Source organism: Lutjanus erythropterus, chromosome 13 (assembly GCF_056507025.1).
Source record: "Lutjanus erythropterus isolate fLutEry1 chromosome 13, fLutEry1.hap2, whole genome shotgun sequence".
Taxonomy (NCBI): domain Eukaryota; kingdom Metazoa; phylum Chordata; class Actinopteri; order Lutjaniformes; family Lutjanidae; genus Lutjanus; species Lutjanus erythropterus.
In genome coordinates this window covers 39,843,743-39,871,226 of record NC_139329.1, presented here as the reverse complement: position 1 = coordinate 39,871,226, position 27,484 = coordinate 39,843,743, and the positions used below count along the sequence as shown (strand labels likewise).

Below are 27,484 nucleotides of genomic sequence, written 5' to 3'. Positions count from 1 at the left end.
GTATAATTTAACACATAACATGTATGTAAAAGTTTTACATACAAAAAAAAAAGCTCATGTTGGGTTTAGTGCTGCTTTTGATATAAATGATCATTGTGTAAAGACTCAGATGTCCCGGTTTTAAAGTCGTTGCTTTGTCCTGGATGGAGACGTACTAAAGTTTTCAGGTATCTGAACTTTTCCTCCCAACATCTGAACACAGTTTTAATGACTCTGAGGTGAATTATTGATTATTGCAACCTAAATGGACGAAACAATAAGACACAGAAAAGATGATTCACTGGTGGATCCATCAGACAACAGACGTAACAAGATGAAAATTATATAAAAAGATGAAAAAAGTACAAGATGGAAAATGATCAAGAGTAAATGGTTAAATGACACAACAAGATTAAAAACAATGTAACAAGATGCAAAAGTTGTAACAATACAAACAACAACATAAAAGACTCAAAACACTGTAACAATAGAAAAGATATAAACTAATCTGGAGGCTTTTATTGACAGTTTTTAGTATAGAAAAGAGAATAATGTCTAAAACGAACCTCTTGGATGATCGAATGATCAAAGCGTGCAGAGGTGGAAAGTACTTTTACTCAAGTATTCTACTTTAGTACAGTTTTGTGTTACTTCTACTTCACTATAAACATACGAGCAAAAAGAAAAGGTTTAGAGCCAGTAAATTGAATGACTCCTTATTTTCAGAGATGAAGGGCTCAGTGCTGCAGTATGAGAGGACAATATATGGAGTGAATGTATGTGCAGTGGAAAAGCCCTTTAACATCGTGCAGCTCAGCTGGAAGTGTCCTGAAGCCACGACACCGGAGCATCTGGGAACAGTTAGCAGCGTCTGTAACCGTAAACCAGAGCAGACAAACTCTGTATTAACAACAATTATTCTCTTCTTTTCAAAGACAAACTGGTGACACACAAAAGAGCTCATCCAGCAGACACGCAGATATATACATTAGATATGTTGTATGTATGTGTGTGTGTGTGTGTGTGTGTGTGTGTGTGTGTGTGTGTGTTTTAATCAGAGAGCTAATGAAGGCGAGCAGACATCACTGTTATTGGTTTGTTGGAGAGCAGTCGTCCTTCCTGTTTTACAGCGTTTCACTTTATTAAGATCAGAGGAGCAGCACAGACCTGCTTCATTACTGCACGACTCTACACACGAACAATACACAAACTACCAGTACATAAATCTTCATTCCAGACAAAGTACACAGGACTGAAACCGTCTACAGGATGTTCAGTCTGTCAGCTGTATAATCTTTAAAACTACATTTAATTCAAATTTTGATCATTTTCAGTTTCAGCGCTGTGATGTCATGTTACCACATTTTACAAGTGAATTTGGGCAACATGACCTTTGACCATCATTTCTATCAGGAACATAATAACATTGCTTTATCTGTACTCAGTACCTGAACTCCTTCACTCTGAAGCCACGTAACTGGAACACGTGAACGGTGTGTCTTGGCGTCGTCTCGCCGAAATAAGCAACAAAAGACGCCGTCTGGACGGCAGCGTCTGTCGCTTCTGTATGAAACCTGTGTGTACCTTTCAGTGTTAAAGCTGTGGAGGGGAACCATTTTTCGTACCTTGAGCAAAAAATCCATAATAACCTTTTAGGAAATCTGGCCTGCGATGGGAGACTTTGACCAATCACAGGCCATCTCAGAGACAGGGTATTCCTATTGGTTATTTTAACAGTGCCGCTACGTATGTACGTTCCTACGGTAGAACGCTTGAATCGATGATGGAGACTCCTGCAGGAACCGCTGCTGTAAAACTGAATGATCAGACAGAAAATCTTAAAAAGAGTCCATTAATGAGCAACATGTTCCGTCCAGGAGTTTGTCAGCTCACCTGGTTACTCTGACTTTACTTTAAGTTGCGTTCATTTGCATCTATCATGGGGGTTTTGCTGACTGAACCGGGGCAGGATTAGGGTTAACAAAGGGTCAGCAAAGAGCCTCACTGTGGCACAGAGCCGGTTACAGACCAGACCAGCTTCTGATCAACAAACACTCAAGTCCCACTGATTTTGCTCTGAACACCTTTATTGGTGAGAAGAAGGCTCAAACCTTTGGGATTAAAAAGTGGATTTATCTTTACCTGTATGTGCTCGTCTGGTAGGAGGGGTGACAGAGGAAGTAAAATGTCCTCACGTCCTGGAGACGAGACTCAACAGTCAGCTGATTTCCAGGCTTTCTACCCCCTGCAGCTTCAGCTGTGTCCTCACAGAGACAAATGAGTGATTCTGGCTCCAAATGTCTTGTCAGATTTTCTGTGTTTGTGTCGTGTGTGATGGACGAGTGCGTTCATGGTGTTATTTTTCCAGTATTTAGTGGAGCTCGTTGAGTGTCAGGAAATGAAGCGTCTCTGTTCAGACGTTCATTACAGCAGTATTTTTAGTCTGCAGTCTGAGGTTATTTGTTCTGTGGTTGAAATGATCTCAGTTTATTCTCTTGGCCGTGACGTTTCTGCATCTGTTTCTCTGGTTTTGTGTCGTGAATCACTTCATTTTCATTTTCTTCTTTTTGTTTTGGTCCTAATGAGTTATTTGACGTGACGTGTGGGAAGTAAAACATTTTACAGCCAACAGGAATTTATGTTTTCTACTTTGTCTGTACATTTATAATCAGAAATCCTTCATGTTGCTGCTTTATATAAATATGGTACAAAATGAAGCCAGTTGATTGGTTGTGTGGTCCCAGGTGAATGAATGCAAAGACAGGGGGCGCTATCACAAAACAGTTTTAGTTTGAGATTTTTTCTCAAAGGTGGACACAGGACATGAGATCCACTGTCAGACTTCAGACGGTGGACACGTGCTGCGGCATCTGGACATCACGTCATGTAACAAGAAGAAACAGAGGAGAGGACAGGCTGTCTCCCACCTGTCTGTCCACACAGTCTGTCTGTCTGTGTGTATGTGGACAGTCCATATGTGGGACAGTAACAGGGTGTTGTGTTCACTGACTGACCCTCAGGCTCATTTAAAGGCTGTTTTACCGTCTGTTTCACTTTAACTTTGCTGCTTTGACTCGCAGTTTCCACTTGTTATTTCCAGCAGCTCTGCTCTATCTTTTATTGACGGGGAGGGAACCAGAGCGTGTGTGTGTGTGTGTGTGTGTGTGTGTGTGTGTGTGTGTGTGTGTGTGTGTGGGGACAGTAGCGTGTTGACACAGTTTCAGTGTGGAGACCAGAAGAAGCCTGTCCTCACACGGTGACACAGTGGTTTTATGGGTCAGACTTGGTTTTTGGTTTTTGGTCAGAATGACTCAGGTTTGGGTTTCGGTCAGTTTAATGCAAAGTGACCAAAAACTAATTTGTGTGTTTGTGTTGGTGTGTGTTTTTGTGCGGTGTCCCTCTGTATACACACTTTCAGTTGATCATCTAGTGTTTATGGTGTGTGTTCATATGTTCATATATAAGATGTTTGCTGCACCCAAAACTAACTGCATCACTCTGATCTTATTGGACCACTGCCACCCTGACTAACAACTAAATTCCACCAGGCGCGACTGCGTCACGTCACACCTGCATCAGGTCATGGCTGCGTCACGTCACACCTGCATCAGGTCATGGCTGCGTCACGTCACACCTGCATCAGGTCATGGCTGCGTCACGTCAACTGGAGCTGATTGCAGACATTGCTTGTGGTTCCACCTGCAGCGCCTCAGCGTGTCCCTGAAGCAGCTCTCTGCTTCACTTCAAATACACTCTGAGTTCTTTTTTGTTGGATGTCGTGCATTAGCACAGAGCAGATCAAACAAACAGGAAGTCAGACACAGAAAAGACAGGGGGAACCTGTTTAATTTTCAAAATAAAAGACCCAGTGCAGACTCACGATCATAAAGACAGACTGAAAAGAAATGATTTAAGTACATAGCCTGTTTATTCATGGTAGAAGCAAAAAGAGCAACGAAGGAGGACATAATCAACAAAATGGCGGGCAAAACGTTCTGCTGCTGAAATGCTTCTGAAACGCTGCTGGTGGACGCAGCAGCCGTGAGGAGGACAGACTGGTGGAATCAGCCGGTTAGTGTTTTCTAAAAATGTCTGACAGCATCAGAGTCTCAGTTCTCACTTCATAAGTTCTGTAAAAAAATGATTATCAATGATAAATGTGTATCAATTATCAATGCTCCTTACTCACAGTGTGCTATCAGCTGTCCTCATCAGCAACAACAAACATTTTCTAGATGATAACCACAAAGTTTACCTTCAAGTGTAAATATAATATAATATAACATGTATAGGAAAATGTTGAAGAGACGCATGTCAGTGGTTTTTATTATCCTCAACAAATGAATAACTGAGTGTGACGGCCATGAAGCAGGTGACGAGGAAAACCCACCAAAACTAAAACTACGGTTAACTCTTTCCCCATCAGTGTTTTTTTGTTGTTGTTTTTTTAGGTTGTCAGTATTTTTGACAAAATTCACTCATTCTTCAGCACCCACAGAATATTCAGCTCCATGAATATGCTTTATATGTTTCAGACACAAAAAACTTCATTCATTCTTTCTTTATGAGCTAAAAATTATTTCCAGACTGATCACCAGTTGAAAAATAGGACTGTGACAGGATTAATTAATTGATGAATTCATTTTTAAAAGCTTCATGCAGCACCCATAACTTTCTCTGCAGGATTATTGGACAGATGTTAACATCTGGTCACAGACACAAATGGAGGCATTTCCTGTTTGTGCACTGATCAGGACATTAAAGCTGCAGCTCTGAAAGGGAAGGTGAAGTTAGAGGCTCTTTAAAAACACACCAAGCTGGAGGAGGTGTGTTCACTGTGCTCCTCCTCCTCCTCCTCCTCCTCCTCCTCCTCCTCCTCCTCTTCTTCGCTCTCCTCCATGAGAGCAACAGAGTTAAGAATCGACCCACCAACACACTCTCACACACACTCTGTCTGTCTCACTGTTTGTTTATTTTAAACACACACTCTCATGGATTATCACCGCCTTCTTCTTCTGCTGCTGTCGACCTGCAGCCTCCTGCCAGGTGAGCAGCGCGCACACACACACACACACACACACACACACACACACACACACACACACACACACACACAGGTGTTACTGATGGGCTGATGACTTGATCTCCTTATTGGAAGCAGCCTGTTGCCATGGCGACAGATTGATTACAGTATAGAGCGGGGGTCTCTGTGGAGTTGGAAAAAATGATATGGACATTTTAATTTTATAGATTTTTACTATACTATAGATTTTTGATTTTTTTTTAAAGCTCTAAAGTTTTTAATTTTTTTTCTTTTGTTGAGATAATTTACTTTTCCTCCTTGACTAAACTTAAATCTTAGAGTTTTAGAAACCCCGAAAAATTATTGAACTTTTTGAGTTTCTAAAACTCAAAGATGTGATACAAACAAGTTACTTTGAAATGTTGAGTTGTCTCAACTATTTTTTTTACAGTGTAACTTGACTCTTACATTCTCCAACTGTAAAAAATGTAGCCTATACACCAAAAAATATTTTGTCAACTAAAATGTGCATTAGCCAACGTTTACGGCTCGGTTTTCCTCTAAATCGGAACTTTTCATCGGTGGGTCGTCTTCCTGAGCTTCCAGAACCGACCTGCTGATGCCACACCAAAAATGTTGAGGTTGCAGACTGCTGTCATAGAGAGAACAGTGCAGGTCTACAGAGGTGAACACACCCACATGAAAAGGGCTGATATTTATGTTTTATCTAAATATGAATCTTTTGTGGTGCAGGATGGAACTCTGAACCTTTTTGAATGCTTCATTTTCATACTAAAATATCAAAGCACATGTTTTATTATCACGTCAGGACTGGTGTCGTGTGCGTGGATTTAAAGTCTTATTTTGACACTGCACATTCCTGCAGAGTTACAGCCAACAGCAGGTGAAGAACTTGCACCTTGACAGCTTTTAAACACCTTTATCTGATTTCCTGAGAGTCGTTTTCTGATTCTGCATCTGAAATCTGAGTCTTTTCATCTGAAGCAGAGCATGAAGCATTGACAACATTTATTATGAGCCTCTATAAGACTTTATAAACATGTGCATGTAAAAGTCTTTATAGTGAGAGTTTACAGCTAACTCTGGTGTGTCATCAGATGAGGTTTGTTTTGTTGTGTTGGAGGCTGAAAGCAGGTGGTGAAGTGGAAAACCTGCTGAATCAAAAAGGTTTCTTTCAGAGCTTCAGAATGGGAATTTAAACCAGTAAATAATTTATAAAGAAGACTTAAAGTTCCTCTGTGGAAGTTAACAAAGTTGCAAGTCTTTACACTGAAGTACTGAGTCAAGATGGGCAACTTCTGAGTCCTAAACAAGTCATAATGTGTTCTTCAGCAGATCCAGTGTCATTCAAACAGAAGCACCTCAACTTTCTGTGTTTGTGTAACTTCAGTATGTTTAGAAGATGTTTCGTCTCCATCTGTAATTTTCAACCCACAGTTTTGTTTTGTTTACGACCTCATAGTTTTTGTATATTAATGAAATGATCTTTGGTGTCATTTTTTCCAGCTGAGATCAGTGGTGTAAGGTTAGTTGTTCGTGGTTCTCTTCTGTCGTCTGATTGGTTCAAACAAAGCGACTTGCTGAGAATGAACAGTGTTAATGTTAGTTCTTTCAGGAAATGAAGCGAAGTGAATTGATTCATGATTCACACTTTTTAAATAACCGACTTAATCACCTTTGGGTTTTGGGGAAGTATTTTCAAGTCAAAAGACTTAAGACTGAGTCAAGTCACGAGTCACTGGTGTTAAAGTCCAAGTCCAGATGTAAGTTTTTGATTCCACCCCTCTGGAGGCTGCAGTCTTCATCAAACACAACAATAAATGTGAGGCAGAGTGAACAATATGATGATGATGACTTTGACGGTCTCAAGGTCCTCTTACTCACTTACTTATTTACTTGTCCCAGAACTTTCGGTTTGTCTGAAGTGGAGCTCGAGTTCAGATTGTTTGATCAGTAACACAGTGATGATTTTGCTGTTCTGATGTGTCCTGGATAGCAGGAACACGGCTGGTGAATTTCACAACAATCAGACTTTTTATCAGTTACTGTATCTGTAGGTTCGGCCTGCAGGGTGCATGAATGTGTTCACTAACTTTAAATACAATCAGTTAAGATCTCAGTGTGTTTAAAATGAACAGTCATTTAATTATGTCTCAAGACAAAAGTGTTTATTGTTATTTCAAAAGGCAACACTCAAAAGCAGCATGAAAGGCTGTCAATCATCATGTTCATCAGTGTATTTTTATGCACATTTTGAAGTATCACATTGGAAAAAGTTGACTGAAATGACAAAATAAAAGAAAAATTTTAAAAATGTAATTTCACATAAAAAGTTTTTAAGCTGACCAGAAGTGAAGCGAATGGTGCGCAGATGGCTTTGCTGTCTTACACTGGCACACGTTATTACTATTAATAATAATAATAATAATAATAATAATAATAATGTGACATTTTCTTGGGTCTGTATCAAACAAACATGTTTTCTTACATCTGGAGAAGATTTGTAGCCCAGAGCATCTCTGCAGGACTACAGTACGTCTTAATAATACAGTTTTCACACATTTTTTCTTTTTCAAAAAACTGTGATGAGGTTCTGGTTCTGTGATTTGTGACATTGCACTCAGCCATACTGCAGTTTTGATAAATTTGTGAATAATTTTGCAGCCCTAGTCTCCTCTTTTGAAAATCTTTTCTTCTTGTTTCCTTCTGGTAAATGTGCTGGTAAAGGTGATGCTAAGTGAGCCTCTGATTGATTAATTGCATGTTCGGCCATGAATTAATCAACGCACTTGGCCACAGCTGGTAGGTGTATCCCACTGACAGCAAAAGTGGATTTGGACACACCTTGAATAAATTAAATAGAGTTAAATTAAAATAGAGTTTGAAAATGAAATGACGGTGCAAAGAGAAATAGTCAAACCACATTTCATGGTGATCTGGTGGGCACCTATTGTGAGGTGCTTGGACAAAAGTGTTCGAGGAGCAGATTGGACCAACTACCGTCCAGATCCTTAACCAGTGCAGCCTGCAGAACAGAACTGAGCAAATTTACAAGTTAGAACGCTTCAATCCCAGTGAGTGAAGTCAGACACCATCTTCCTGTTTCACTCTGATTAAATTGTGTTTCCACACATTGAAGCTAAAGCGTTATAATCCCACTGGCACATAAATTGAATCTGTGTAGATTCTGGTGCGATGGCTGTGAGGATGTGGACGTTTCCCTTGAGGTTCAGCCTGCAGGTCAGCGAGCTCTCGCTCTGAGGATATGGCTGATTTCTCCAGGAACTCACAGGCTGAAATGGTTTTTTAACGGCGTGTTGTGGCTTTTAGGCAGATCGTTAAAATTTGTGCAGAGGCACATCAGTCATGATGTTGTTGTTGTTGTTGCCTGTCAGCCTGCGGTCGCTAACACCACACAGGAAGCTATCAGTTAGCCTACCACCTGCCTTGCTCAGGATAAAACACACAAGCTCCTTCCAGAAATCGCTCCAGTACGATTATCTACTGACAGTTTGCATCTCCTTGATGTCCCAGACAGGTGGGGTTCATTACTCCTGGAGACAGATGTTAAACGGTCTTTAAACGGGTTCAAAGTCTGTCCTGAGAACTAGTGAATCTCTGACTCTCTCTTCTATTAAACTCCACCAGCACAAAACAAACCATAACAGAAATATGAGTTGGCCGAGTTCTGCTGCCTGCTTGGCATCACATCTGCACTTCATAGTAACCACAGACATGCGTGATGGTTTTATTTTGTCTGTAACGAAGAAACAGCTCTGCTTCAGGGACAGTCTGATAAATTTGTCTGATGCATAAAAAAAGTTTTATGTAACCAAAGAAAATAGAACAGCTTCTTATTAATTCAGCCAGTGCCTGAATAACAGAGTGTTTGCTGGATCATGATCAAGACAGTCTTTGATACGTGTCATCTTATGTAAGAAGACAGTTTCACACCAAACTTCATTCAAAAAATTCTGAATTTAAGGAGTCCTTACTATGCTGCAGCCTGTGACTGAACAAACACTGTAAGTAGTCCACCAAATAGCAGAAATGCAACACTGAATATTTTGAGGTTTAAAGTTAATTAGATCTTGACAAGACAGGCCATTTACAAGCTGTTCTGGAGCTTTCATTATGATCACAAACACTGCATCGACTATAGCTAAAGCAGTGATAAATGATTATATGAGCAGAAAGTCCTTAAAATTAATGTCACTTGATCAATTATGTGTATGCCGAATTTAAGATTTGCTACTAAGGGTTCCAAAAATTCTCATAAATTGTATTGCTTGCATCTTAACTTGGATGACTGGCAATAGCATTTAAAAAGTCCAGGATTTTCAAGGAAGTTTGGCATGAATGAATGTAATGTGGTTTAAGTTGTCAGGAGATTCAATACTTCACTTCTTTTTCAATACTGTGTGTTTAAAATGATACAATATCCACTAATTACCAAGTAAAAGTTCAAAATTCTGGTATTGTAACAACTTCACTGGGTTGAGTTTGTCAAAACCAGGTTTAACTTGAGTAAATCCAGAATTAAAACTAAGCAGAGCTGAGTTAAAAACTAATCTCTGTTTTCACATTGTTACATCATTACATTGTTTGCTAGTTATTAAAAAACAAACAAAACAACAACAACAACAACAACAACAAAACCTTATATTGTCTGCTAGCCCTGCTCAAAATGTAACAAATTATTACGTTGTTTCCTAAAAGTTAAAATGTTACATTGTTTGCTAAGTTGCCAGAAAAATTAAACATTTTTGTTAGGTACCTATAAAGTTAATACATTGCACTGTTTGCTAGCTAGCAAAAAAGTTAGCTCACTCATGATGGCGGAGAAGATTTCATTTCTTCTCCTCTGAAAGAAAAACCACGTTGGTCCAAATTAATGGAACAATATGGCTAAATTACATCAAACTAAAACATTTAAAAGAGAGAGACTTACTGGCAGCAACTGACAGGCTGTTCCAACAGATCAACTGGAGTGAAAGAAAGAAGAGACACATAATAAAACTCAGCTGAGTCTTTGAGGGACTTTGAGGGAGGCAGACATTTTAAAGTTAAACCTCCCCAAGTTGAGGTTTAAACTTCATACTGAATCTAATTTTAAATTGGAATCAAAAGTTTTCATGCAACAGAATTAAATTCAAAAGAGTAAAACCTGAACTAAGGTTTAAAGTTTGGTGCTGCATAGCTCAAAGTTGCAGCATAGTTTAATCTGATTGAAAACTGGTCTTTGTTGGTGTGATCCAGCCTGAATGTGTTTGATCTGATGACACCAGTCACAGCCTGCTCTGTCTGCTCTGACACAGACACACACTGTCGGGGTTGTAACCTCTGACCTGCGCTGCCTGACAGAAAGGTGAAGGGTTATCTGGCCGCGGTCGGCGCGGCTGCAGTGATGCTGAGCCAATAGAGCCGTCTGCCTGCCTGCTGGAGGAAGTGACACAGACGCCGTTTGGCTGCGAGCTGCCTGACAAGAGCTCTGCTCACTAAATCACTCCCATCTTTGACCTGATTAGACTGATTTCCAACTGCTGCATCTGATTTGAAAACTGGAGGTTTTGCAAAAACAGCTCAGACTTTGTTTCTCTTAAAAGAAAAATACTCTCTCTGTTGCTGCAGTAGCTGCAGCAGGATGTTAACCTGGTTTCAATTATGACAACAGCTGGAAAAATCAACTAAGTATGAACACACACACAACCAAGTCACAAAGTCTCCTCTACTGTGTAAAGAAATGAGAAGAATGTGTCGTCAGTGCCAGACAGGATCATCCATATCAGTCAGATCACCCAGTGGCAGCGATAGGAGCCTGTCAGACCTGGATCTGGATCCTGTGTCTCTGCTCTGCCAGGTTTTTCTCCGTCTTTCGCCATAAATTGTGCTGGTCCTTGGCTCGGCTCAGACGGGAGCAGATTCCTCTCAGCCACAAGGAAAGAAACACACCTAAAAGAGTTAGTTCAGATTATTTGATTATTTGTCGACACGCCCCCAGTTTGGAGAGGCTGCAGGAGTACCAGTGTAGGAAGCTAAGCAATGTACTGCTGTGGACAGGGTCGGGACGTGGCCTTGCTTCCTACACCAGGACTCCTGCTGCTTCTCCAAACTGGGGGCGTGTCGACCTCCATCTACTGAAGGTAATACACTGACTGTGGAGAAGAACCTCATACAACCGCACTTCAAATAACACAGACTGTCCCTTTAAAGGCTGAGACAATCCAGCCATCATTCCTGTCTTTTCCACTGTCTTTTATTTCTGTCCTCAGCAGCCAGATTCATCACCGCTGCCTTTCACTGGCACACATTCTCACAGCACGCAGAGTTTTCCGAGCGCTGTGCTCATTTACACAGCTGGAGGAGACGAACCGGAGCGCTCAGAGGAAATACTTCAGCACACGAGGAAAGACCGCAGAGGTCACAGGGTCACGGTGGGGTCTAAAGGTCGCAGGCTGCTAGTAAATTAAAGCCTGGCTCGAGGACACTGACACAGAAACAGTTATGATGATAAAGGCTGGAAAACATCTCTATTTCTAAAATTCTGATCATCCCTGAGATGAGATGAAATATCTCATCACTTATTTTGGCTGATAGACGCAGGTATTTCTTAACAACTACTGTCAGAGAACATCAAGTCTCTCCTGTAGTAAATTAACAAACTCCTGCTAATGTTTTGGACAAAGACATTTTCCAGTTCTACCATGAACAGCAGCCAACGCAGACAGTGCATGTTGGATGTGTTGTGTGCCAGTGTGTCCAGTGTTTGGCCTGGTTCTCTTATTATAGTCTGACTGACCAGACGCACACTGCAGGTATAAGTCCTGCCATTGGTTGGTTGTTTCACGTGGCATCACAGCATCCCTGGAAACAAGAGCAACCTCTGAGCTGCAACCTACAAGCTGAAAACAGCAAATTAGCAACTGGGATGCTAACGGTATGAACATAGACAAGCTAACAGCTGTTAGTTGCAGTGATGAAGTCATTTTAGAGCCAGAACTCGCCTCCCAAGGTACAAATGTTCTACCAGAACAAGTTCCCCCTCAACATTATTTTGCAGCAGCAAAGTCGCTGCATCCTGGGCTTAGCTCCGCCCAAGATGTTTGTGATTGGTTTAAAGAATTGCAAACTAGGCAGGGTGTTTTTTTCCCCTGTAGATGAATCCCACAAAGAAAATGTAGCAGAGATGGTCCATTTTTTTTCTTCTCCATTATCCATTTCTGGCAGTCACAACCAACGTCTAACTACTGTGTAACATTCAAAGAACATTAGTACGTCCATCCTAAAAGGAACCTTCATCAGAGGTACGCTGTTTAACATCCTTAATCCTATTATCCATCTGTCAGTCAGCAGGTAACAGCAGACACCGTGTCTAGAAGGGAACCTCAGACCTGCAAGATCTCACATGAGTGAACATTTTGACTGAAACCATCTAAAATCTCACGAGAGTCTCGCAAATTTGGGGTTCCTTTCTCAACCCAACCAGCAGGCACCGAGACTGATGGACACGATGTTCTACGCGGTGGCGGTTCTGCAATGTAGTGGAACACAAAGCAGTCAGCGGATTCGTCTAGAGCAGAATGTGTATGTGTGAAGCCAGAGCTCTCTGTGTGGAGAGACAGCTGGCTATGTAAGACTACTCTTATTAGGACAACACAACCATCAGGCAACTAATCAGAAAGATCAGTGGATTTTATTGGACAGAGTTGATGACTTCTCTGCAACTTCCACACTCTGAAAAGTCATCCAGGGGGCCAGGATGGACCAAGAACCGACCCGCTAAGACCTCCACACTGCAGACTTACTGTGTCATCTTATCAGTCTGTCACATCAGCATTTTCGGCCGTTATTATTGTGCGTCGCTTATTATGTTGCATCAATTTTAAAAAACAGAACATAATAAAATGACTACAAAGTTCAAATTTACCTCAGACACAACAAAGAAATATGAAAAACAACATAAAACATATGGATTTATATATGATCTATAAACATCTGTCTTTGCACAGCTGCTCTACAAGCTGCTCTTATTTTAGAGTTGGTGACACAGTTTCTGGAGAGCTGCCTGAGCTGAAAAGAAAAAAGCTGAAATAGTTGGAAGGTCACTGAAGCTCTGAGCACAAAACCATGAGGAAGGAAAAAATTAAGACTTCTATCAAAATCTGTTCTTTTTTAAAAAAGATTTCTCTCTTAGAATGCCACTTGAATAAAGTCACTGTGGTGATCTGATAGATGAAGAATGTCTTTTCTTCCTCATAATTTATTAAACATTTTTAAACGCTCGTTCATTTGGGTGATACAGACTGAATTCGGCCTGTTGGACTCCTGTTGAAAGGATGAAATCATTTTCCAGTTTTTCCAGGCTGTTCTCAGTTTCCTGTCGTGGAAAATAATCTTGAAAAAGTGCAGTGACGTCATTTTCATCATCCTTTATTATCTCGCTCGTTGTCAGACTTGGCAGCGTCACAATGTCTTCCAGTCGTCTGTCCCTCCTCCTGTCCTCTGACCTTCCCGATAAAGATTTTAATAGAAACCAGAGGAGGTTTCAGGAGTGGGGGGGGGCATTTAAAGACGCCTCCATGTTCAGGACAGATTGAATGAGTTTCATGATTTAAATTTTAAACGGTGGAGTAAAGAATAACTGATCATTAACATCGTCAGTGTTTTCATTGGTCCGTTTGTGATCAGATCATCTGATTAGCTACTAAAATGCAGATGAAAGGTCTGGATATTAATTCAAATTGTACTCAGCTCTTAACTTAAAAGTAACTAAGTAGATTACATAGTGTAATGTGTACTTAGGTATGAGTAGTACCTAGTAGTGTTTTTATGCACTTTGAGCTCTTTTTATGTTCAGCACTTTGAGTTCCATTTACTGTATGAAAATAAAGTTTGATTGATTGATTGATTGATTGATTGATCCCTGCTCTCCTCCTCACCCTCTGATGTGCCTGTTCTTTAATCCACCTTCCAGTGTTTTTCTGTTAAAGGTCAATTAAAGGAGAAAAGAAGAAACGTTTTTGTGATTAACACACTTTCACACTCGTCCTGTTAGGAAAGTTTCACTGAGTTGTTGTTAATCTAAGAAGAAGTTTACGAGCTCCTGGCTGCTGCTGGACACATGATTCAGTCCTCGAGCTGCTTCTGCAGTAAAGACGTCGAGAGACACTTTGGACTCATTTTTTTTTATCATGGTGGACGGAAAACACGTCTGAAAGTCCTGTAATTTAAACTGGGCTAAGAAAAAACAGTAAAAGGCTGAAAAACTCTAAAAGACATCAGAAAGACTGGCTAGCTTAGCAGCATTCAGGCTAACAAAGAATATCTGATGATGATGCAGAAGTCATATTATTTCTAATAAATACAGTGGATGGACAGATTGTGTTATTTTATCATGTGAGTAAAAAAACTAAACAAAAAATAACTATTTTAAATGAAATATTATCACATGATGAAATATAAATGAAGATTCTGTCTGTTTCTCACCTCAGATGTTTTCTGTAGCTGTAATTTGAGAAAGTTTGTAACCAGCCTGACATTTTTTTCTTGAACAGATCGGACACAAACGTGAGGTTGTAGGTCTGTATCTGCAACCTTTATGATCAGAAGACACATTTTTGGAGCCACAACGATTTAATTGTCTCTTTTCCCTGAACACTTCTTTTTTTTTCCCCAACTTGGCATCCACAGCTAAAATTTACCGCAATTAACCGAGACATAGACGTGGGCTATGACACACTATTTATCTGACAAAATATTAAAATCTTTTCACTTTTCATTCACTTTACACCGTACAAAAATTTAGACAACTCCAAATTTCAAACGTTTTGACTTCTGAAATAAACCTTTAAATGTTTTGTGGATCTATGATCTTTAATTGAGATGGTTTACTTTCCTTCTTTAGATAAACTTGAATGTTTGAGGTTTAGAAATGGGGGTTTCTTAAACTCAAAGATTTAAGTTCATTTAAAGAATTTGAGTTGATCTCAAAGCTTGAGAATATGTTGCCACGAACTTTAAATATTTATCAGTGTACACCTAAAACAATGATAGATGAAAATTAAAAATATTAAAAACAAAAGTAAAATAATTTTGCATTTCCATGTATTTCTTTGCCAAAGCCACCGGAGAGACTGCAGGTTGCAGAAACCTGTTCTATCCAGTTACATCCAGACCTTCACTGGTTGATAAAACATCTTGTAAATTTAAAGTGAACTAATCTGTGCATTTGTCTTTTTTTAAAAGTGACAGAGAGGAAAGAGTTAAAGCTCCAGTCCAGGATCTGTGCAGTTTAGTTGGTTTACTTTCTTGTTGTTTTGTTTCCATCGTACTGGAAGGTGTTGACATGAGTCTGTCCCTCCACATACCTGTGGGAAAGGACGGAATATGAGGAACACCTGTGTATGATTTTAGTATTTTCATTCTTTCTCTGCTGTGGGAAAATTGACGAGAAACAGAATCTGTCTTCCAGGCCAGAGGGGCTCTTAGAGGAAACTTTGATTCCAAGAGATCTTTTACTGATGAAGTGCAATTTATGTTTTCCCCTCACCATCTTCTTCAATTAGAGACTTTCCTACATGTCCTGGAGCCCCTGAAGAAGGACATTAACCTTCCTCGTTTAGCGGTGGCTTTAATGTGTAGGTGGACGGAGTGATAGAAGAAGAACTGATCCCAATCTGAAGCTGTTTCTGATTGGTTTTTTTGCTCTGCTTCCTGCTCATGTGGGTTCAGAAATAAGTCTCTGCTGGTAATTCAGTGGACTTTTATCCACACAAAGACAAAAACACAGCTGTGATTCATGTGGACTGGTTTTACTGGGCAGCTGTCAGAGACGTCCAGAAATAAATGAAAGTGACTGTAGCAGTCATGAGGAGAACTTTGTGTCAGCTGAGTGTCTTCTTCTGTGTTTCAGATCTTCAACTCTGCTTCAACTTCGACACAAAGAACTTCAAGATCTTCTCTGGTTCTAAAGAAAAACAGTTTGGTTACACAGTCCAGCAGCACGAGGCAGGAGGACGCCAGTGGTGAGAACCCCAGTTTACTATTCATCCACCAGATCAGCAAACCAGTCCGTACTGGTCTGTATATATGTCTATAGAGACCAGTCCGTACTGGTCTGTGTAGATCTATAAAAAACAGTCTGTACTGGTCTGTCTACAGTTATAGAAACCAGTCTGTACTGGTTTGTCTACGTGTATAGAAACCAGTCTGTACTGGTTTGTCTACGGTTATAGAAACCAGTCTGTACTGGTTTGTCTACGTGTATAGAAACCAGTCTGTACTGGTTTGTCTACGGTTATAGAAACCAGTCTGTACTGGTCTGTCTACGTGTATAGAAACCAGTCTGTACTGGTCTGTCTACGTATATAGAAACCAGTCCGTACTGGTCTGTCTACATGTATAGAAACCAGTCCGTACTGGTCTGTCTACATGTATAGAAACCAGTCTGTACTGGTCTGTGTAGATCTATAGAAACCAGTCTGTACTGGTCTGTCTACAGTTATAGAAACCAGTCTGTACTGGTTTGTCTACGTGTATAGAAACCAGTCTGTACTGGTTTGTCTACGGTTATAGAAACCAGTCTGTACTGGTTTGTCTACGTGTATAGAAACCAGTCTGTACTGGTTTGTCTACGGTTATAGAAACCAGTCTGTACTGGTCTGTCTACGTGTATAGAAACCAGTCTGTACTGGTCTGTCTACGTATATAGAAACCAGTCCGTACTGGTCTGTCTACATGTATAGAAACCAGTCCGTACTGGTCTGTCTACATGTATAGAAACCAGTCTGTACTGGTCTGTGTAGATCTATAGAAACCAGTCTGTACTGGTCTGTCTACAGTTATAGAAACCAGTCCGTACTGGTCTGTCTACATGTATAGAAGCCAGTCTGTACTGGTCTGTCTACATGTATAGAAACCAGTCCGTACTGGTCTGTCTACGTGTATAGAAACCAGTCTGTACTGGTCTGTCTACAGTTATAGAAACCAGTCTCTACTGGTTTGTGTAGATCTATAGAAACCAGCCCGTACTGGTCTGTGTACGGTTATAGAAACCAGTCTGTACTGGTCTGTGTAAATCTATAGAAACCAGTCCGTACTGGTCTGTCTACGTGTATAGAAACCAGTCTGTACTGGTCTGTGTACATCTTAAAGACCAGCTTGCAGTCATTCAGTTCGGTGCTCCACTGGTGTTTAATGTGGAGTTATTTGATGGAGGGAAGAATCAGAAACAGCTGCTTGAACTTAAACGTCTCAGTTAGAAGCAGCTACAGCAGCTGGACAGCTTCTGTTGAACTGGCAACTAACATGATGTGTTTTTACTCTGTTTTAATTTTATTTAGAGAGCGGTAAATTGGCTGAACTTATATTTCTGCATAACTGAATAAACTAAATATTATGTACTCCACTATTAACAAGGTTCTAGGTGTTCCTCTTTAGTTTTAGACGGTATTTGGACGCCTCAGTCCGTCTCTTTTCCAGGTACATTCAGGTTAAGACAGAATAATAATGTCTGTCTGGTTAAAAATGAAAATAGCTGTTGAATTTTAGGATTTATTAGACACTGTGGCCTGTCAGAAGCTGCGTTCCATGTCCTGGGAAAGTGAGTCGAAAAACCTTGGGTTGGGAAATGTTTCCAGGAAAGTTAGTTGTTGGTTCGTGTCCTCCTGGTGCCGTGTGTCAGTGAATCATGTCGAGATGTCAGAATCATGTCGGGATGACACATTTTTCCACCGATGTGTCTGATAAGTGGAACGTATCTGCTGAGCGGCAGGCCGTTATTTATCGTCCTCTCTGCTATAAATTAGAGTTTCATAATCTAGATTTGATCCTATGGCCACATTGCTTATTAGTTTGTCTCTTTTCCTCCGTGCTCTCACATGCTCCTGTACAGTTTGTCCTTGGCACTCCATCAGTCTGCTGAGTGTTTGTCTCGTCTCTCATTCTTCATCTTTATGTTCCCAACCTGCTGCTGGATCCTCAAATATCAGCCGACACATTTAAACCTCCAACTGATTCTTTCTGCTGCAAAGAGGATGAGATTAGATTAGATGAGATTAAATGTACAACATGAGCTAAAATGAGATTTTAAAAAAAGATATGATGAAATTAGTGAATTGAGTTACAGTATATATGGAAAGGTTTCAGACCCTTTCAGATTTTCCATATTTTGCTGTTTCAGACTCGTCTTAAAAAAGATTTCTTCTCATCACTCAACACTCCACAGCGACAGAGACAAAACAGGTTGTTGTGTCTCTAAATCTAAAATCTAAAAGACTGAAAAAGTACTTAGTCACTTGGCAGCAGTCACAGCTTCAAGTCTTCTTGGGAATGATCCTGTGAGCTCGGCACACCTTTCTTTTGGAAGTTTCTCTCGATCCTCTTTGGCAGAATCCTTCAAGCTCACCCAGTTTGGATGGGGAGCGTCGGTGCACCACCATTTTTAGGTCTCTCCAAAGATGTTCTGTTGGGTTCTGGTCCAGACTCTGGCTGGGTCACTCCAGGACTTTCACAGAGTTTTCCTAAAGCCACTCCTGTGTTTTCTTGGCCGTAAGTCTTCACCCCAGCCTGAGATCTTGAGTACCGTGGGAAAGGTTTTCACTCAGGATTGATCAATATTTTTTGGCATCAATCAATCCTTCTGTCCTGACTGGTCTCCCAGTTCCTGTTCCAGTAAAACATCCTCACAGTATTAATGAGGCGATGCTCAGTGCCTGCTTTCCTCCACACACCATGTGGTGGACCAGAGGATTTTGTTTCTCGTGGTCTGAGAGTCATTCAGGTGCTTTTTGGTGAACTGCCAACTGACTGTCACCTGACTTCTAGTGAGGAACGTCTTCTGTCTCGTCACTCTACCATAAAGGCCTGATTGGTGGAGTGCTGCATTGACGGTTGTCCTTCAGTAACCTTCTCCCGTCTCCACAAAGGAACTCTGGATCTCACTCATAGTGATGATCTGGTTCTTGGTTACCAGTCTGACCAAGGCCCTTCATGGGCAGCCAGATGTAGGAGGACTGTTGGTGGTTCCAAATCTCTTCCATTTGAGAAAGAAGAGCCACTGTGCTCTCAGGAACTTTCAATGCTGCAGAAATGTTCTTTTATCCCTCCTCAGGTCCGTGTCTCGACACGATCACGAGTCACAGATCTATGGACAATTCTTTGGACCTCATGGCTGAGTTTTCTCTCTTACATACACCATCAGCTGTGAGACAGACAGGTGTGTGCCTTTCCGGTGAATTCCATTAGGCACAGGTGGACAAGTTCTAGAGGCATCTCAAAGACTGATAGAAATAAGATGCACCAGAGCTCAATTACAAGTGTCACAACAAACGCTCTGAAAACTTTCCGTACACACTGTATGATGAAATAAGATGAGTTGAGATGATGTCATCCCTTCTCATTGCAGTCCATCTCTTACAGTCTTTTCTCATGTCTCCATGCTGGTGGCTTAAAGAAATCCAAATAAGTCAGGACGTTTTCTTTTAGCAGAACATGCATGTGAGACGACTGTACTCTGTACAAATAATCTCAAAGGTTCAGAAGTGAAAGCATCACTTAATGTCAGTGTATAGTGTTGAAATCTTATCTAATCTGAAAATACAATAAAGAGATAAAAATAAAATGTGATCAAATTGAGAGCAGTGAGTCTGAGTCTGTTGCTGTTGTTGTCCTTTTATTGTCTGTCTGCGGTTGCAGGTGAGATTGTGCAACATTCCTGCTTCTTTTTTTTATCTGGAAACATTTCAGCCGTGATGGATACCTCACAGTCTTCCAGCATTACAAAATCTCTCAGCCTTTGAAGTCGCAGGTAAATAAGTGGAAAGTATTTGCGTTTGTCTCACGACCGGCTTCTCCTGCATCCTGAGGCAGAGCGGCGGATCTGGAAACTATGTGTTGCGGTTTGTTATTCCCCAGCCTCCCTCTGGGAAGCCCATCACTCCTCTCTGAGTGTGTGTGTGTGTGTGTGTGTGTGTGTGTGTGTTTTTAAAGGGGGGATCTGACATCGTTATTCTCCACAGTTGTTTTTCTGCGCAGCCTGGTGACATTTACATCTCAGGTGTTTTGACTGAGGTTGTTATTGAGACAGACTCACCGCAGTGGAATAAACATCATCCATGAATTTTCTCAGGAATGTGATTTATCTGTGACCTTTGACCCCTTACTTCTCAGTTTTTAGTTGTAATGACTTTTAAAGATATATTTCTAGTAGAGAGACAGGAAAGCAACATGCATCACAGTTTTGTAGAAAAGCTGCTGTGAAATCAGACATTTTGATTTGGACGCTCCCATAACAGGTTCATAACAGGTTCATAACAGGTTCATAACTGGCTCATAACAGGCTCATAACAGGTTCATAACAGGCTCATAACAGGTTCATAACAGGCTCAAAACAGGCTCGGATGGTATTACAGATATGGCTTATTAAAATCTGAGCCACTAGCTGTAAAGAGGGATGTGTTACGTGAACAGCAGCGGAGTGTGACAGCCGGGAGCCAGTTATGTATTAATACAATTTATTTAAAGTTACAACAAGGAACTTTCGTATCAAATCCTCCTCTAAAGCTGCACATGTGGGCTGCAAATCAGCTTTATTTAAACTATTTAAACTACATTCCTCTGAGTTACCGTTTCTGTCTCTTAGTGCTGGAAAAGAGCCACATGAAGAAAAAGTAAATAAACTGATGGAAAACTAAAGTGGACCTCCACATTGAACTGTATGTGTGTCTGTCTGTTTGTTGGAGGTCAAACCCGTTGACCTGTGTTGACCTCAGAGGTCAAACCTCCGGCGGTACGTGTTTACAGAGACGACTGTTTGTGTAGCCTGTCAGCCCTCATGCTGGGATCTGCATGAGTGAGTGTGTGTGTGTGTGTGTGTCTGAGTGACTGAGTGTGTTTGGATGTCTGACTTTCCCATAGACTCTACGGTGTAAAGGAAGTGGACATAGCCAATGTGATGTCCTTCATTGCTTTGAGGATTTTTTTTTGTTTTGTTTTTTTTGGACATGGTGGTGGAGCTGGTGATGAGCGGGTCTATGGTTAACACAGTTTTAGTAAAAGTTATCAGCTAACATTTGCACTATGTAACTATCATGTTTAGCAAGGTGCTTCTGTAATTCATGTTATGCATGTCCTCAGAGGAGAGGACAAGTTCAAAACAAGATCTCGTCTTTGTCCAGTCTGTGTCTCTAAGACATAAATGAGCTCAGTTTAAGACAAATATAAGACATTTTCTCATACTTCTTAAATTTGGCTCCTGAGAAATAGCCTTTGTCTCGTTTCAGCCTGTTATGACCCCCAAGTTGTTCTAGAGGATGAAGGGTGTAACAATAAATACATTTAACTGAGTGAAAAAGGAAGAAGGGAGAACTGAGACAAATACATAAACAAAGGTTCTTTTATCAACAAATTAAGTGTAAAATGAGGTGAACATCAAATGAAATGAAACAAGAGGTTAACTTAACAACAACAACTCACACACAAAAGACAACAAATGTCCTTGCTAGCTGGTGAAGCTAGAACATGGGGGGCGTCCAAACCAGTGCCCTTGCTAACCATGGAGGCTAACAAGGCACATGGTCCACAAACACAAGTGACTTTGTGAGAGTTAGCAAAGCACTTGTCACACAAACTGTCAAGAGTAGTCTAGCCTGCCGCTGCAGGACTAGACTCAAACTTGCAGACCTCAGTCCTTCAGATGGCCCACCGGCCCGGACTGGCTGCGTTCTCACAGATTTTGAGCACCAGGCCCTGATTGCAGAAACTGCAACTGCTGCCAATCACTGCAACCTGCAAGAGGGAGGAGGGGCAGAACTTGGGCACAGGAGAACTCTTCAACACACAAACACTGTGCTACTAATTTGAGTCCAATTAAAGATCTTAAAATGTTCTTTTTTTTGGTCTGACTTACATTTGTCTTAAACAATCAGCTCTTGAGACAACAGTGAAATCTAAAAAGAAAACTTGGTTGACATAAATGAGATCTTTATTTTTACTAAGACAAAGAAAGGATGATTGTAAGAAATATATTTTGCCTCTGGGATGCTAATTTTGGCTTTAACTTATTTTACATTTCGTAGTTGATTCAAACTTCAGTCAGTTCAGTCATTGTGACGTGTCTTAAGTGCCAGTCTGGTTTCACCAATCACAGCCCAGGATGCAGCGACGGTGCTGCTGCAAAATGGTGTTGAGGGGAAACTCGTTACTGCAAAAGTAAAGGTCTGTTCTGCATATTGATCCATCATCTGTCTAATAATCCATCTATCAGTCTATAGATTAATCTATGTGGCTATTGACTCACATCTATCCGTCTATTGGTCCATTGATCTATTGTCTTTTACATTGTTTTTTATGTTTTTTAGGTCTTTTATGTCATTAGCTTGTTTATGTTTGTACCATTAGTGTCTCACATGCTAATTTGCCTTTTTCAACATGTAGGTTGCAGCTCGGATCTTGTTCTTGTTTCCTGCGGGTTCTGAAAACATAGATAGTGGACGTTGTGAAACAAGCATTAAGCTTCTACCTGCAGTGTGCATTCAGAGAGTCAGACCAGCCTGAACCTACCAAACTCTGGCTGTTTCCACGACATTAACCACGATTCAGGTCCCCATGATGATGAAGGTCACCTGATTATTGTTCTCCAAAACTAAGAGAATCTTAAAATGTGTAGACATGACATGTAAAATGTTCTTACAAGGAGCTTTTTGTACCGTCATCATGTCCACCTGTAGATGAGACCTCAGATGTCAGTTGTCGCCATGGATGAAAGTCCACATCTTGATTTTTTTTGATGACTTAAATTAAAAAGGAGAATTTAAAAACACCTCTGTGTCTTCCCAGTTTTGCAAACATTTTGAGTTGCTGTTCTTCTTTGAGTTAGCTGCTAACTGCTGCTAACTGCTGCTAACTGTGTTTTAAATCCTCTGATGAGGGTTTGGACACATAAAGGTCAGTGTCTCCACCGACAGCAGCAGGAAATAAACTAAAATTAGTTTACCTTTAAGAAACAACTCTCTTTTTTAGGGGAAGAATGAAGAATAATTAGTTCTCTTTTCTCACCTTTTTATAAAACCCACAGCTGAACAATGCAGACCTTGACCCCCTTAGAGGGATAATTACAGGCACTGTAGGCTATGCAGGAAATTAAGTGATGAAAAACAAATAAGAGGTACAGTTTGGAGGAAATAATCAGTTTGATGGAGTGATGTCAGCGGATCAGAGGCAGGTCTCTGTCTGTCTGCTGCAGGCTGCAGGATGTGGACTCTGTCTGTTTGGGATGTGGTTTGTCAGAGCTGCTCTCGTCTGTTTGATGTGGATGGAGACACATTAGCAGATTGGAGGTTAGCGCTCTACTATGGCATCTCCTCTGGTATGTGACTCAGCCCCTTTTCCCAGAAACCGCCGTCCGTCCAGCCACATGTGGTGGTGTTTAACGCTAACAACCTGCTCGCTGTGTGACACCGCAGCAGCACGATCTGCGTTTAACACGACCGCCGCTGATCGCCACCGCAGCTGCTGCTGAAACCAGAGCTGACCCCAGAGGGAGAGCAGAGAGAGAGAGAGAGAGAGAGAGGGGAAAGTTACTCCAAATATCTATACTCTGAATATTACACACTTGCAGGCTTGAACAGATCTCTGAAAACTTTAAACCTTCTCCTGCGTGCAGGATGGCAAATTTACATGAGGCAAACTTTCCACTATTACTCCAATATTCTGAATTCTGAAGTGATGCAAACAAGCGTGAGTTTCATTTTTTCCCGATGAAGACGTCCTAGCCAGCAGCGGCAATACCATATAAAATGGGGTAAAATGACGAGGAGATGACATTTTATATCTAAAAGGTCAAAGGTCAACTTCACTGCATACTTGCCAACTCTCCTGATTTTCCCAGGAGTCACCCTCCCTATTTCCTCGTGGGATCACAGTTTTCCTGATCAAAATCCGTCTCACTGCTCAGCGTGTAAAAACCCTGTGATGGCAAAAGTCTCCTGTTTCCACCTGAACACCAAACCAGACTTCTTGGAAAGAAGAATTCTCATTTCTTAAGAACAGTTTGAGAGGAAAGGGTCATATGGTTTTCTTTTAGAGGCATTACAGAAATAAATGTATGAAAGAAAACTGATGAATATTAGCTTATGGCAGAGGTGAGACTTATTCTGTATTCTTTCTGATGAATTCAAGTCGTCAACAAAAATGCTGTTGCGGTTTAGTTATTCTGTTCTTATGTTTGGTCTTTAAAAGTCACGAAATTGAAGAAACAAAGTCTCTGAAACTCAAATGTTTTGGTTTCAAAATCCTCCTGATATTTGAGGTCTCAAGGTTGACAAGTATGTCTATAAGTCCTCTGTCCTCCTCTGTTCTCTAAATGAAGACAGCATGTTTCTAGCTGGAAATTATTCACTGGAATCTCACATTTTGCCAAAAAATACACTTAAATCTTTTTAGTTGCAGGTCAGTATTGTGGTAAGTTCCACATTAGATTCCTCTAAAGTCTTCAGAACTGACATCATGAGTCTGGACAGACGTGGTCTTCTTAACCGGCCACTAGGGGCCGCAAGTGATCAACAGCTGCTTCAGTGTGAAATCTTGTTTCAGCTCAGGTCAACATATGTAGAAGTTGTTTTAATGTTGGAGGATCTGGTTGCATCTGGCGGTTGTGGTGTCATTGCAGTAGGTGCTTCATCGCCTGTTTCCTGGCAGAGAACTGCACTGTGCTGAGTGACCTCTTCTAGATTTGGCCTTTGATTCTGTGTAACATCGGTCGAAATCACCAAAGGACTTTGCTTCTTCTTGCACAAAGACACGTGTCTTGTTCTTTGTTATGCACAATAAATCTAAATCAGACAGAGTTTAACACCAGACTGAAAGTTAAGTTTCTCCTAATTCTCCATCTGGATGGTTTATCTGAGGCCCAGCAGGGTGTCTCAGTGTGCAAACTCACTGCTGTGTGTTGCTTCCTGCATTGTCTCAGCCTCAGGTGTGTGTTTGTGTGCCTGCAGGTTGCTGGTTGGAGCTCCCTTTGAATCCACGGGGAAGCAGCAGACCGGTGATGTGTACAGATGTCCACTGGACACCAGAAACTCTGTCAACTGCAGCCGACTGCACCTGGGTGAGCAACATGGCCGACCTGTTGATCAGTTTGTTCTGAGGCACACAGAGTGTTTGAAACAGCTGATAGTGACAGCTGCACACTGAAGTATGAAGGGATTAAACCTCTTTCTATTTTTCATGTGGCTGCCATTTTTTCATAGTAGCAATATCATAAAAATATAAAGTACACAGGTTTTGTTTTTTTTTTACCAGCAAAATTTACTTCAAGTATCCAAAGTAACAGTATTTATTATGCAGAATGTTAAAATTGAGCCTGAAAGAATATATTTTGTTTGTGCAAATTATTATCTTGAACACATAAAAAAATTTTGGGACTTCGAGGGTCTCTGCAGAAAAGCAGAGGTATTATATGTAACATTTGTGCATAAAAGTGTTATAAAAATGACTAGACTGTATTGTTGAGTTGTGTATCTACATGATGCCAAATAATAATAATAATAATAAAAAATATGATATATTTTATTTCATGTTTAATGATGAACTGTGACGTGTTTTCAATCAGGGAAACTTTCTCTGGACAACGTGTCTGAGAGGAAAGACAAGATGAGGCTGGGGATGACGCTGACCTCCAACCCCAAAGACAACAGCTTCGTGGTGAGAAAACAAATGTCCACATCAGCTCAGCTTCACTCACACGAATGAAAACATCCTTATACTTTGTGCTATCACTTTATAATTTTAGGGATACCTGGGAACTGGAGGGACTGTTCCACCTGATTAACATTTAATGCAGACAGAATCATCAGACTGATTATGATCACATGTTGTCTATTGATCAGTCTGTCTGATGCCACAGAAAATATCTTCAAAATGAAGATAAAATCTGAAATGATTGGCTCATTTTACTTTTCATACTTTACACAGTAACATCACAGTGTTTACGATATGGCTCATATATTCAGTGGCTGAAAATAAGTTTTTGTTTGTTTTTCATTATTTTTTTTTCATCCCTGTGGTGTGATTGTGTCCTCAGACCTGCGGTCCGCTCTGGTCTCATGAATGTGGGAGCTCCCTGTACAGCACAGGAATCTGCTCCAGAGTCAGCCGGAACTTCAGACTGTCTCACACCATCGCCCCCGCCCTGCAGAGTAATCATCCATCCATCCATCCGTCCATCCATCCATCCATCCATCCATCCATCCATCCATCCATCCATCCATCCGTCCATCCATCCATCCATCCATCCTGTCTCTATCTTGCTCATGTTTTTTTGTTTTTCATCTTTCAGGGTGTGAGACCTTCATGGACATCGTGATCGTTCTGGATGGTTCTAACTCCATCTACCCCTGGTACGAGGTCCAGGACTTCCTTATCAACATCTTGCACAAGTTCTACATCCGCCCAGGTCAGACACAGGTCGGTTCATCACGAAATCTTAAAAAGATCAAGTCCAGTGGGATTCAATACTGCAACACTTAAAAAACACAGTAAAGATTAACAGTAAACTGTATTTTTAGTGTGTGATCATGATGTTTATACTATGTCCCGGGCCTTTCCACTCATATTTACAGGGAATGCTTTGAATCTTTGGCAGGATACTGAAATATGTGAAGTTATTGAATATCACCACAGACTCTCAGCTGCTGGCAGCCTTCAGCCCAGAGAAATGTTGGTCGTTGGTAGAATTTTATCCACATTTCTCACCAGTTTATATGAAACCAGGGCTGCAACTGCTGATGAGGACAAAGATCATGTCTTTTGTAGTTTCATGTCCCCTTCATTTACAGCCACTGACCTATTAACTTCATTAAACCCCAACCTCAAATGTCAACACACATTTTTTGTTTCCCTTACTGTGGTCTTTTGTTTCCTTTAATGATACATTTGGTTAGGAACACACCCTACAATTCATGATTGACCTAATCAGATGGAAACATCACTCTCTGGGCTGTGGGTGGTGCATGCTTCAAATTTCCAAGCTAGATATTCTGTTTTGCAACAGCTGTCACTTTGAGACTGTTGTCACTCCTAATGCATCAGACACAGCAGCTGTATCAGTGGCCCTGCACTTCAAAGTATGACACAGTAGGTACACCACTATTGTAATATTTTTATGTGATGTTGAAGTCAGGTGACATAATATAAAAAAAATCTGTTAAAGTTACATAACTGACTAACTTATGTACTTCATCATTTGGTCATCTTCAGGCGAGGCCTCCAGCAGCGCCTCCAGTTATCTCAATTCTCCTGGTTAGCTCGCCAGTACTTCCTGTTCCTGAGTCTTTATTTAGAAAGTCCTGTATGTTAATCATACATACATACATTTTCTTTGTTATTTTTGTCATATACAGTGATGCAGTGATGATTGTTGGGTAATATGTATGTTGATGTTGCCCAATGTCAATTTGATAATTT

The 27,484-nt window shown here is 40.8% G+C and overlaps 1 protein-coding gene across 3 annotated transcripts in view; it reads left to right on the top strand.

Annotated features, from left to right (window-relative positions):
* Positions 1 to 4,895: 4,895 nt before the first annotated feature.
* The window catches only part of itga11b (integrin, alpha 11b), a 47,569-nt gene continuing 24,980 nt past the window's right edge, over positions 4,896 to 27,484 (top strand). For 2 of the 3 annotated variants that reach the window (XM_084734612.1, XM_084734611.1), the window contains exons 1-6: positions 4,896 to 5,025; positions 15,936 to 16,047; positions 25,018 to 25,127; positions 25,632 to 25,723; positions 26,103 to 26,217; positions 26,358 to 26,485. In XM_084734612.1, the coding sequence (XP_084590738.1) occupies positions 4,971 to 5,025; positions 15,936 to 16,047; positions 25,018 to 25,127; positions 25,632 to 25,723; positions 26,103 to 26,217; positions 26,358 to 26,485 (612 nt within the window). In that variant the 5' untranslated portion in view covers positions 4,896 to 4,970. Of the gene's footprint in view, positions 5,026 to 15,935; positions 16,048 to 25,017; positions 25,128 to 25,631; positions 25,724 to 26,102; positions 26,218 to 26,357; positions 26,486 to 27,484 lie in introns of those variants that run through there. The other variant, XM_084734613.1, reaches the window with a different exon arrangement.